A 12,142-nucleotide genomic window follows, 5' to 3' on the forward strand; every position below is an offset into this window, starting at 1 on the left:
CGTGTTGCTCTACCCCCTGGTGGTGAGGACCAGGAAATACCAGCAGCTCATCTACCCCCGCCTTCATTCATAAAAATAGGAAACCAAACAGGAAAAAAAACAAAAAAAACATTTTCAGTGTCAGACCATAGATAGATAGATGAAACATTATTTGTATGACATGGTCCTTTGTCTGAAAACAGGCTTTGTCAAGCAACATTACCAGACCTGTTTTTGTTTTTGAAACACATAAAACATTGGGTGTCTGCTTTTTTTTTGTTGCGGCCTTGCGTACAAACCTGGCAACCGAGTGACACCAACACCATTACATGAACTTTCGACTTGTCAAACCCCACAAAGGAAGTCAGTTGGATGCTATTTTAATCTAGTTAACATGTTGTTTGGTCGAAAGCTGGTTATGGTGCCATTTTTTAGCCCAATATTTGAAATGCATCTCTATAGTTTAATGTCGGCCTAATGTCAGTATTTCATTTTAAACAATTCAGCTGTATGAGATGAAACGGTCCATAAAAAGCATTAAAGCATATTTAAATGTGGAATATCTGGTTAATCATCTTCATCCTCTATATTCATATACGGCTTGACTCGTATAACTTGCTTGATTCTTGCAAGAATGACTTCAGACTTGCTCGAGAGACTTGAAGGTTTAGACGTGTGACTTGCGTATGTGTGACTTGCCCCCTTCTCTGGTCTCTGTCGCCTCAGTCTTGACATAAAACAAATCACTTCCTGTGTGTAGCGCGGAACAGCGCGTGCTGTTATTGCATGAAACAAAATGAGAGGAAATTACTAATAAAGGGAGCAGGCCCTTCCCCAGTAGCTGACTGCAAGAATAGTAATTTAATTAGTGAATGTCTCAACTCATGCATCCCCCGGCTACATTCCACACACTTTACAGGAACTGCATGACATCATATGAAACAGAAAATACCCAACAGGATGATAAAGTTGCTGTAATATGACCTGCGCACAGGTCTAACTATAGGAATATTATCAGCTCCTGATGGCTTTCAGAATGGAGGTCAGTTCAGGTTTAGTCAGGAGTCAGCATTTCCTGCAAGGTCACTGATGTGCTACCGTGACGTGTTCCTAATGACACTGTAAATGAGGATGAGAAGATCTCTCAACGCCGTGTCGACCTCCTCGCATTTAATTTCCATCAAGACCCCATAATAGGTGGACTGTAGATAACAGTCTAGGTTAAAAACCCAAAGGAAAAAGGGAGTGGACGACAATAGACTGACAAAATTTCATTGATAGACTCAGGTCCTGTCCACTGCGGCGAATCAGCCTCTTAAGAGATAAAAAACCTCGGCTCACACCACACAAGACATTTAGTTTCTGAGAAGATCACATGACTCCGTTTAGTCTAAATGGGTTAATGTCCATACAAAGGCTTCATGGAAATGCCTTCTGTGAACATTTTGTATGAAGATGTCAAGGCATTTTATGCGACAGCATGACTCGAGGATGAGCTGAAATTACAAAAACACTGGATGAAGTTTGAAGGATAAAGAGCTGAACATGTGATTGCTATTATGTTCTTAGCTTCGCGAGACAAACATGCAGTTTTCCCAGACATGCTACCTGTTTGCAGTGACTTATTCAGGGTATACACATAAAAGTATATATCTTTTATTATTTCTCTGTTAAAAAACTAAAAAATGTATGATAAAATAAAATATGTATTCAAAATATCTACAGGAAGTTGCTTCTAGCGATCTATATTTTTCTTTCGCTCTCTTTTTCAGATTAATACCAGGAACTAAAAACCAACCTTGGAGGTCAATGACTTTCAGAAGAAATAGATCTGCTCCACTCCCTAGAAGTCTTGTGACATTAGGGTTTTGATACAGATCAGAGAGGCCTGAAGTTAACAACACTGCACGCATCAGTCCATGTGTGGGAGCCTCTGAAAAGTGTTACTTTGGACTGACGTGCTCAGTTCCTGGAAAGTGATCCGTGCTGCTGACTAATAGCTGAATTCTTGCAGAAACCACACGCCTCAATCTGCTCTCGCTGACAAAGCCCAAGAAGTAGGTGACTGAATGTGTGTGTGTGTGTGTGTGAGAAAGAGGAAAACAAACATCAGACTGCTCACAGTGAGCATTATTTATTAAACATCGCCCTGATGTTCAAACATTATATCCCTCAGATGCAGTGACATAAGAGGAGATTTATCCTTAATCTCTGGGGAGACTTTAACCTGATGAAGGTCAAACCACAACCAATTCTCCTTTTTCTTGAAAACATCCTTAAAAACCTGATTGTATAACCAAAAATAAACAAATACAAAATAACACCACTTGTGTTTAGCATTTGTTGTCCGACCGTGTAGAATGGAGACTGCTTACCATCAGCTCTCACACAGAAGATGAGTCAACCATGTTATTTCTTTTCACCTGTCGATGTTCCGTGTAGGTGGCATGAACCATATACCACCACAAAAGCACAACGAGGGGAAAACAAGAGTTATACTTTCCAGCGGTGGCTCAGACACGAAATGTGTCTTTTCTCTGCAACAGAAAGAAAGCAAGAAAGCAACATTACACTTCATCATATTCAAAGTCTGGGTATTCAAATGTGCAATTTGCCTTAATTTCCTTTGCGAATCTAAGTGGAATTAAGTTAAAACTCTTTACAAATCCTTGTGCAATAAAAGAAGCACTTTTATGTCACTTTTACATTGTGGTGCCTTTAGCACTTTGAGACTCATGGTCCCCATTTCCTGGCCTGTCTGGCCGCGTCGCACATTTTATATTGTTAATAGTTTGTCTTTGTTTACTGGAACACAGCAATTATGTTTCACCCTGAGCTGTTGTTATTTTAATTAGAATATTTCCTGTTTTCTTCTTGTGTAGTTTGTTGTATTCCATCAAGCTGCCAAGGGGGCAATAGATAAATTAGCAAATGGCTGTAATCTGGCATATTTACATGTTGCAATGTCCCCACGTCATACATTTAAATAATAAAAAAAAAGCCACCCCCATTCATTGCTCACTGGCCCTCGTATTTTTGAGGCCTTATTCAAGATTGGTTTGCCACAACCACCAAATGTCTCTTTCTCTCTTACACACACCACATAGAGAAATTAATGTACACATCCTTGTTTTGTTTTTAACTTGTAAACAACATAGATTACAACAACTATATAAAGAAGTTACGAAACAATGTAACAGTTGTAAGACGCAGCCGATTAATGCTATGGCCACTTTGTGGTTGTTGCCCTGAGCAAGTGCACAAAGTGCTTAATCCACAGGCCGAGGTTGCCAGAGCCTGCATCTCTGTGACGCTGTGCTAATGCACTGAGCGAAATCAAACTTAAATAAGCTCGGGGCCACTGGGCATCTAGTCCAGTCAGGAGGGGGCCAGTCAATTTAACTATAGTCCAACTGTCAAAGGGAAAAAAGTCACGGTTTAGTAGAGGTATGGGACAACATTCCATCATGATATTGCAATAAAAATATCTGTGAGTTTGTTATCGTATGGAACAATGTATAGTTCACGATAAAAACCTATTGATGATGCAAAATTGATCTATTCATTAAACAAAAAAAAGTGCATGTTTCTCCCACATTCGTCACAAATGTATCAAAGTTGTGACACGAAAAGAGGCAAAGTGATGTAAAGTGAAGTGAAAGCTGAAGCTTTTATCCCCAACACCACAGAGTCACGGCTGTCAGACCAATCATTTAAAATATCAGACTTAAAAGCAAAATAATAGATGAACTGACAAAGCCGGGCCCTACGGAGTCGAGACTTTTATTTTCTCAACATCTCAAACCAATGACTTACAGATCCAACCTCAGTATATTAAAAGGTGAAAGCAGAAAACATCTCAATTATGATACAAAAAAAAGTTACATCAGGTCACGTCCCTCCCTCAGATAATGTAAAGTACTTGACACAATAAAGATCTCGCAACCTACGGCAGGTGTAGGCGCTGCTGCGATAGGTTGGCACAGGTCACTAAACAAAGTTCACAACCCTGCCAGACAATCCACACATCTTTTCCCGTTGACAGATTGCATCTAGCCTTTTCAGTTATGCTAATGGCACCGTGAGCTCAGTGCAGAGGGGAACAGATGCACGTGAATTCTGCTGATGAGAGGTGGTTACAGCAGTGAGTCATAGCTCACCATATACTGGAACGTCAGCTACTTGCAGGTATACGGACAGCGCTGTGTGAGAAAGCACAATCAGGTACATGGTCACGGAAAGGCAACTATTATATAGTGTATATAGTGTACATCAAACATTTATAGTGTATTTTTTTTACATTCTATCCCTATATTTGTAGTTTTCAGTCTTTGTTTTATGACAAAGCCAAAACGACTTAGATGTATATTCATAATTGTATAAAAAGCAAAGGAAAAATCGGTTGGTTAGACTTACCTTTCTTAAAATCCAGATTAACAGACCATTCAATTAAATACCCACAAGAGCACAGTGCACAGGAGTATTGTCCGATAAAAAGTTTTTTATTTAGAAATAAACATGTTAAAACACATTCTCAACTATTTTAAACATACTACATTATTTTTATTTTTTATTTTTAAAAAAATCACTACTGCTGTTCAGCAAGATCTGAACACAACACTGGTCTGAACAGTCGGCTCATCTCACCTAACAAAAGTGAATCCTCAATAATCCACCACAGCGGCTCAGACTATTGCTGCTCATAATAAAGAGTTTTGGTGAATAGACGCGAGGAGACGAGATGTTCTTTCTGTATGTGAGATCAGATTAAAGATCACCAAGTGCAGAGCAGCAAAATAATACTTGATCAAATATTTAACTGCTGCAAGCTCTTATTCTTAATTGCCACTGGTGATCATATCTGCAGCAGGTAAGAAACGATGTCAATCTTATAGCCAACGATAAAAACACATGCAGCATAGCTCTCTCTTAAGCCTCCCACTTAGACCTCCATGTTGGCTTCTCTTATTGGCTTTTGAAAGTTCGGAGAATCGCCACCGTCCTGGCTGGGCGTCGACAGGTACTCTAACTCGTAGCCACCGCTTCTGTTGGCTGGGCGGACTTCACTCGATGTTTTCTTGTGTTCCAGGATCTGCTGTAGCTGGTGGCTTGCATATTCAGGCTTTGTGGTGAGGGGTCCTGCAGGGACCTCTATACCCAGGATGTCAGTGACCATGTAGGGGCGAAGCCAACCAACTAGTGGGGTGCTGCCAGGAGTGTAGTGGGTCTGTCGGTGGTAAAAGAGGAGACCGTCCACCTGCAGCCACAAATTCAGAATTAGGCCAATTGAGGTCTGACGTACGATGCTTTTCCGTTTGTCTTTCATAAAGAGATAATGATAGGTGTTAACGGATTTATAGTTTTATTTATAGCAGGGCAAGGTGTTGAAAAATGGTCACAGAGATAAAGATTTGTACTTACGTTGAAGCTGTACTCAGCTGCCAGGGCTTTCTGAATGGATTCGGTCGTGCAGTCTGTGCTTTGGAGGCTCACAAACCGGAACTGTTGCACCAAACAAAGTCAGAGCACCATGAAGTTAATTATGATTATTATAATTTGTCTACAGTCAAATAGCTTGCAATGGTGAGATCTAATTCCTGATGCCTGATTCGACATCTAGTGGATTGGGCAACACTAATACTTGAAATTTAGAAGCAGAAACCAAAGCTCACTCAAGTTCCATAATCTTCAAGCTTTGTGTGTAATAATCATTTTTAGTCCATAATTACTCCCAAATAGCATTCATTTTCCCTAAGGAAGTTTAGGTTCAAGTTCAGAGCTGTATTTTTCCCCACGTGAGGGGAAAAGGTGCAGCAACAGTCAAACACAAAATGCCAAAAGCACAAGATTAAATAAACATGTTACAGTGTCTTAAGCAACAATACCGAGTACAGGAAACTAGAATAAGAAGTGCAAAGACACTTTTCCGGTTGCTGACACTCACAGGGTTGCGTTTGGCGATCTCTGATAGGTCGTCTGTCTCCTGGACTTTAGATTGAAGCCAGTAGAAACGGAACTCGGTCTGTTGATGAGAAAACAAGTACTGTAAACAAAAAACTCCTATTTCCAATCCTGAGCCAATGAGACGGGCAATATGGTCAAAAGCACATCTGTGGCCCAGACGTTGTTACTTAAGCAATTAGACAAGCATTCCTGGATTGCTCTAGGACTAGAGGCCAGTCTTACTGGGCAATCGTAGACCGGGTGGCCTCTCCAGCACATGACGTCCAGGATGTAGTATGTTCTGTCCACTTCGCTGTATATGCAGTCCAAGATTGTGTAGTCTGAATGTTGAAAAAGCACTTTAGGTTAAGGAATTAAACCCGATTCTATGAAACATAAATGAGGTATTGAGATATGGAAACTGCTAGATTATGGTTAGAAACTGCTAGATTATCACATTTCCAAAATGCAGTCATTCCATTTTAGGGACAACTGTCCACCAGATTGAACCTGCCCACTTACCTTTTCCCATGGCAGAGTTGTGTCGGTTCCCACCAGGCAGCAGGGAGGGGAAACGGTTCACACAGTAGCCACTTTTAGTGTATGCCGCAGTGGAACCCTTCAGGAAAAAAAAATAAAAAAAATAAAAATAAGGAACAGAGACGCTACATGATGAAAGAGACAATGGCTTCCGCTTTGTTAGTTTATCCATGCAGCATCAGTTAAACAGGATTAGATATGCCATCTGCCATGTCTTTATACAAAAACAGAGAATGAGTTTTTCTTTCATAGTATTTCTATTGATTGGCCTTATGGTCTTTATTCACGCATCCTTGTGTATATTTAACCATTTAGCATGTAACACATGGTTTTGAAAGCTGGCTTTAATAACATTATACATCCAACTCTAAACCTTACACTTAGACCTTCATGTAAGGTCACAGAAAACATGTTCATGCCATGGTTTACAATACTGATAGGTTGATGATTTGAATAAATCTATAAAGAAATCAATAAAACAAACAAAAAGGCAGATATCTATAATATCTTTAAAAGGAAAAGCCTCGTCAATTAGTTTGTGAATTCTAATGTATGTATAATAATTAATAGTATGAGTATGATACTCCTGAATTATTACCCTGCCCAATTTAAAATACAGTATATCACAATTTATGCTCATATTCACTGGCGCTATATTCATGCATTTACTTAACTCACCGACTTTAATTGCTGGAGTAATGAGAAAAAGGGGATCAGCTCCAAAAATACTGGCAAATATAAAGGCGAAAAATGCTACACTGGTCAACTTAAATATACAAGTTGTAATAATAATCACAAGTAGGGCATTTGTCTTCTACAGCATGTGTTGCATATGTTTAAGAACCCCAAATTCTCAGTTTGCACTTGGCAGTGGAGTGTCATAAATTTGTCATCTGTGAGATCAAGTTGTGAACTACTGACTGAAGAGCTGGTTGACTGTAGACACACAGTCTGTAGATGGCTGTTGCATCACAGGGTGTGTAGTGTTAGTGGCACTACAACAACACAGGTTTGTGTGTCCTGATAGAGGAAAACCGCAGGGCCAGTGTGACAGGATAGGCATGTTGTTCCAGTTATAAGTAATCCACAACTCATACTGATAAGAATTTCCAAGCTTTTGTTTAAGACTAATAAACTGCAAGACTAATCCAAAACCAGGATAAATGAGCCATTTGTTTTACATTTTAAACCCTTTGTCACCTTGGTGACAAACTCTCATTTTGACCCATTGACTACTGAGACACTGTGGCTCAATGCAATTTGTGTTATCTGTGGTTCTGGCACAACTTGCATTTGATACTTTCCTCAACACTTCATTATAACATTATATCTCTGTCGTCCTATAGAACTGTTTCCAGTGGCTATTTAAGCAGCTGCACATTTGTTTGATTACACTGGTCCACATAGCGACTCATACTCAAATTACACAAATTACATGATTCGTATGGTACTCAATGTGCACATAAATTAACATCTCATCAGCATTATAATAATTAAATCACTTCTGGTTTCCAGCTTTCTCTACCACAAAATCGGGGGAAATTCTTCCTGTTCCCACATATTACTAAGACTGTGCGAGGTTGTTCAGAGAAGAGAGATTAACACAACTCAACTCATTCTCTTTGATACCAGGAATGCACCAATTTACAAGAAATGGGTGTCAAGAGCAGCAATCCTCACAAAACACTTGTTCAGTAAAGCTGTAATACAGCATTCAAATGAGAAAAGAGTCTGCCTCTGTGCTCCAAGTAAATCAAATCTGGAAACTAGTGTAAGACTTTCCATCAGGGTTGGAAGATGACACATCAAAATCAGCAGAGATGTAAAGTGATTCAAATTAAGAAGTCGGTCACAGAATAATTCCAACTGGTTTTGACAGTTTTATATGCAGACAATTATCAATGTAGGGCACTACAGTAAATATCTTCTTGAAATTAGGACTGCAGCAACAGAACATGTAAAACAGTGAAACCGCAGTGACAAGTTCTTACCTTAGAGGCAACAATGAGAGATCTTTTCCCCACAGGACAGACAACCATCAGCCAATCAGTGTCCAGCTCTGATGGCACATCCACCAGCCACTCTGACAGCATGATCTGAGAAGAATGCATATCATCTTTTTATAATCAACAAACTAAGCACTTCATCTTACATTTGATTAAAATTAAATAAAATAAAATAAAATAACATGTAAAAAATATTTTTTCAACATTATTGTGACATTCTTTATTTGTCTTTTACATTCTAATGCGCAATCTAATGCTGGAGAGCTGGGCTGGTTTTCTAGAAACTGTGCTGTCATCTGCTGGACTAAAGGAAGAATGCAGCATAATCATAGTAAAATCAAGCAATGTGGTATCCCTCACTCCTTACGTGAGTAAGAGTAATATAGGTGGGTCATAATATTCAAACACTGACCTGGTTAGCATAATGTTTTGGCAGCTTCCTCCTCTCAATCTCCATCTCCTCTTCCTCTGTAGTACCATTTTGCTCCTGTTCCCCCTCCTCCAGTTTCTCCATGTTCTCCTCCCCATCACTGTCTGCTCCAGTCCAGTCCCCATCAGCCAGACGCCGCGCATGGTTGACATAGTTTAACCTTTTACTGAGACAAACACAAAAAAATAAATATTCAAAAATATTTGAATATATTTCGCTGTGAAATGGCAACAACATCACCTGTGGAATTTAAAGGTGCACAAACTGTACAGTATGTATGTAGCTAGAAACAGCCCAAACCAGATGTGAATCATGATGGAGGAAAGACCTCCAAGGCACTGCGAATATAAATGCAGCGGAAACCTTAGCCTCTTATTTACACCAGGTTTAGGCAACAGGAAACTGAAGTAAATTTCTGTGTATCTAAACAAGGATTATTTGGACTGGATAAATAATAGAATGTAATACCTTTTTTGTAAGTCAAGGAAGCGCCTCCGCCGCTCACTCTGCTCGAGGATGCTGTACTTGCTCTTGTACTGGGCCAGCCGAGGGTGGGGGGCAGCTGTACTGTTGGGCTCCTTGGACACAGCAAAGCTGGCCGAGAGAGCTTGGGTCAGGTCATCCATGGGGACTCTGTCAATCAGTGCAAAGGTAGCTTGTGAACATTTGTTCCCTCTTGCCAAGAATCATTATCCCCCTCACTAGAGGCCATTGCTAAATACATGATTAATAACCCTGAATAGGCAACATAAGATTTCAAAAACCAGGTCAGGACGGGCCCTTGATCTGCAATCCCTCAATGCCATCAGAGCAGCCACAGACTCAGAGTAGATTATACGGTTAACAGGTCTGACCTCCTCAATCCACTGCATTGCCCATAAGATCACCAGTTGCTTTGTGCAAGCTGCCATATGAGCAGGAAATTAGATTATTTTTCTTATACCCTCCAACCACCAGCAATCTTCCAATAGTCATTTTGCAGTACAGTTCTGCTTGAGGCAAATTACATTACATTACATGTGTCTCTGAACACAGGGGTACCGGTCTTAACCACTGAGCCACTCCACCCCCCCAAATCAACTTTGGGGGGTAAGTGGCCCATAAGTGTAAAAATGTCATTCATCATAAAATTAAAAAGGACTGGACTGACGACCAATCCATGGGGTGTGCCATTTTCTATTTCAGCCATTTTTGACAACACCCACCCAATTCTCAGGAAGGTCTTTATCCAGTAAAACATTCAACCATTAATAATGCATCATGAAGCTTAAATAAAACTCCTTCCCTCCACAAAGAGTCATACAAGTTTTCAATATCTAATAATACCCCGCTTCCAACTGCCTTATTAATGACTCCTCTCCTCACACACTGGTCTAAGACACAAATAGAGTCCATTGTCACTGTACTAATTCTAAAACCATTTTATTAATATTTCACAAAGTACTTGTTTCAAGAAAATAAAACAACTAAAATAAAGCTATTAGTAACCAATTCTGTCTATTAAATTACAGAGAACAGATGTTAAAGCTATGGGCTGATGTGCAGGACAGGATGGATGTTTTCCTGATTTTTAAATTTGGTATCACCACTACATGCTTCAATTTTACTGACATCCTAGCATCCCAGATGTAGTTATAGGGAGCAAGGACATACCCCCAACATAATATAGTATATAATAAGTGTTCGTAATTTATCATAATCCTGGTCTTGAGGTGTATTAGCCCCAGCCTTTATTACATCCGTGGGCTCTTTTATGGTAAAACCCCCCCCCAACAATCCACAAACACATTCAATGAACAGTCTTCTTCAACGATATAACCTAATTTCAATTTTCTATGTTTATGGTTTCCTCTCGGGACCTTCAAGCCCTCTTCTCCTAGAGTATGCATGCTCTGAAAAACCTTCACACACTTCTCTTTACTGTTTATTGCTTCAGTAAAGAAATGTAATTGTGACTGGTATGAATTGTAGTTGTATATGCAATTTCAGATGAAATTCAGTTTTCACTAGTCAGAACGTGTATGTGGTTTGTCATTATATATATCTAGAATTCAGTTTTGTAGTTATCTTTAAATCCAGTTTCAGTTATCAATTCAAGTTTGAGATATCTACAACTTTATTCTTACTTTGTGAAACTTCATTCAGGATATCTAAAAAAATACAACGTAGATATCTTCAATTGAGGATAATTAAAGATATTTTGAACTTGAATTATGCCTAGTCAAAATTACGTTGTAGATATAAGAAACTGGATTGTAGACATCTATAATGACAAACCCTACACACGTGAAGTCATTCTGACTAGTAAAAACTGAATTACGGATATATGTGACGTCATTTACACTGGTAAAACAGAATTGCAAACATCTGTATCTGTATATAACTGTAGTTTTGATTAGCATGTATGACGGGGTCTGTTTTGCATGATTTAACGCAGAAACTTTCCGAGAAGATAACAGTTCATTTTAGCAGCTAGCATTATGCTAAATGTTCTCGCATACAGTTGTGTTTACGCCGACCCGACAAACGCAGCGTTACTGTTTCTGTTTTATCACACACGCATGATTATCAACCTCGTCTTAATAACTGTGCAGTTAGTGTGGACGGACAACAGAGGATAAATCAGCTACTAAGGTACCTTGGACATGGATGGATCACCGCTGCTGCTCCTTTAGCTGAGGCGTCACGCTGTCATCTTTCCCACCAGTTTTTAGTTGGCCGACCAACAGCAGCAAACTATCCCGGGGTTTCACAGAGCAGTTATGTACACAGGGTGGGAAACATCTGAATATCCAAAAAATAATTACCTTCCATTTTGGTCAACATACTTTTAAACTATGTAATGTGATGATTTAACCATGAGGTTTAACCTCATTTGCAGAGCAGTGTTACATTGTTTCTCACAGAAAAAGCGAAAGTGCATTACTGTGTTTCCTAATAAAATACGAATTTGCAAACGACACACAGCCTGACCATTCTTACTAACCGTGCATAGACTGAAGTTATTAAAATGATTTACATAAATAATATCAGCAAACATAACAATGAAACTGTCAAAGTGATGATAACTGGCGTTCAAAATGATTATGATTAAACTGTCAACACTTTTCAGTCAACAGCAGTCCTTATACAGTCTTTTTTGGGGACCTCCATTTATTTTATCTAAACTTCTCATTTACAACACTGTAAGGCATTTGAACATCTTGAGATACACAAGAATATAAACAACACTATAGAAGACAAT

The 12,142-nt window shown here is 39.3% G+C and overlaps 1 protein-coding gene across 1 annotated transcript; it reads right to left on the reverse strand.

Moving 5' to 3' along the window:
- Nucleotides 1–4,460: 4,460 nt before the first annotated feature.
- snupn (snurportin 1) lies at nt 4,461–11,631 on the reverse strand. The gene is made up of 9 exons (XM_044036277.1): nt 11,537–11,631; nt 9,367–9,531; nt 8,881–9,064; nt 8,454–8,558; nt 6,445–6,541; nt 6,166–6,263; nt 5,924–6,001; nt 5,401–5,481; nt 4,461–5,236 (listed from the first exon to the last, which is right to left on the reverse strand). Exons 2-9 carry the CDS (start codon nt 9,522–9,524, stop codon nt 4,922–4,924), a joined length of 1,116 nt encoding a protein of 371 aa, XP_043892212.1. The 5' UTR covers nt 9,525–9,531; nt 11,537–11,631; the 3' UTR covers nt 4,461–4,921.
- Between the last annotated feature and the right edge of the window lie 511 nt (nt 11,632–12,142).

The sequence above is a fragment of the Solea senegalensis genome, linkage group LG10 (genome assembly GCF_019176455.1).
Source record: "Solea senegalensis isolate Sse05_10M linkage group LG10, IFAPA_SoseM_1, whole genome shotgun sequence".
NCBI lineage: Eukaryota > Metazoa > Chordata > Actinopteri > Pleuronectiformes > Soleidae > Solea > Solea senegalensis.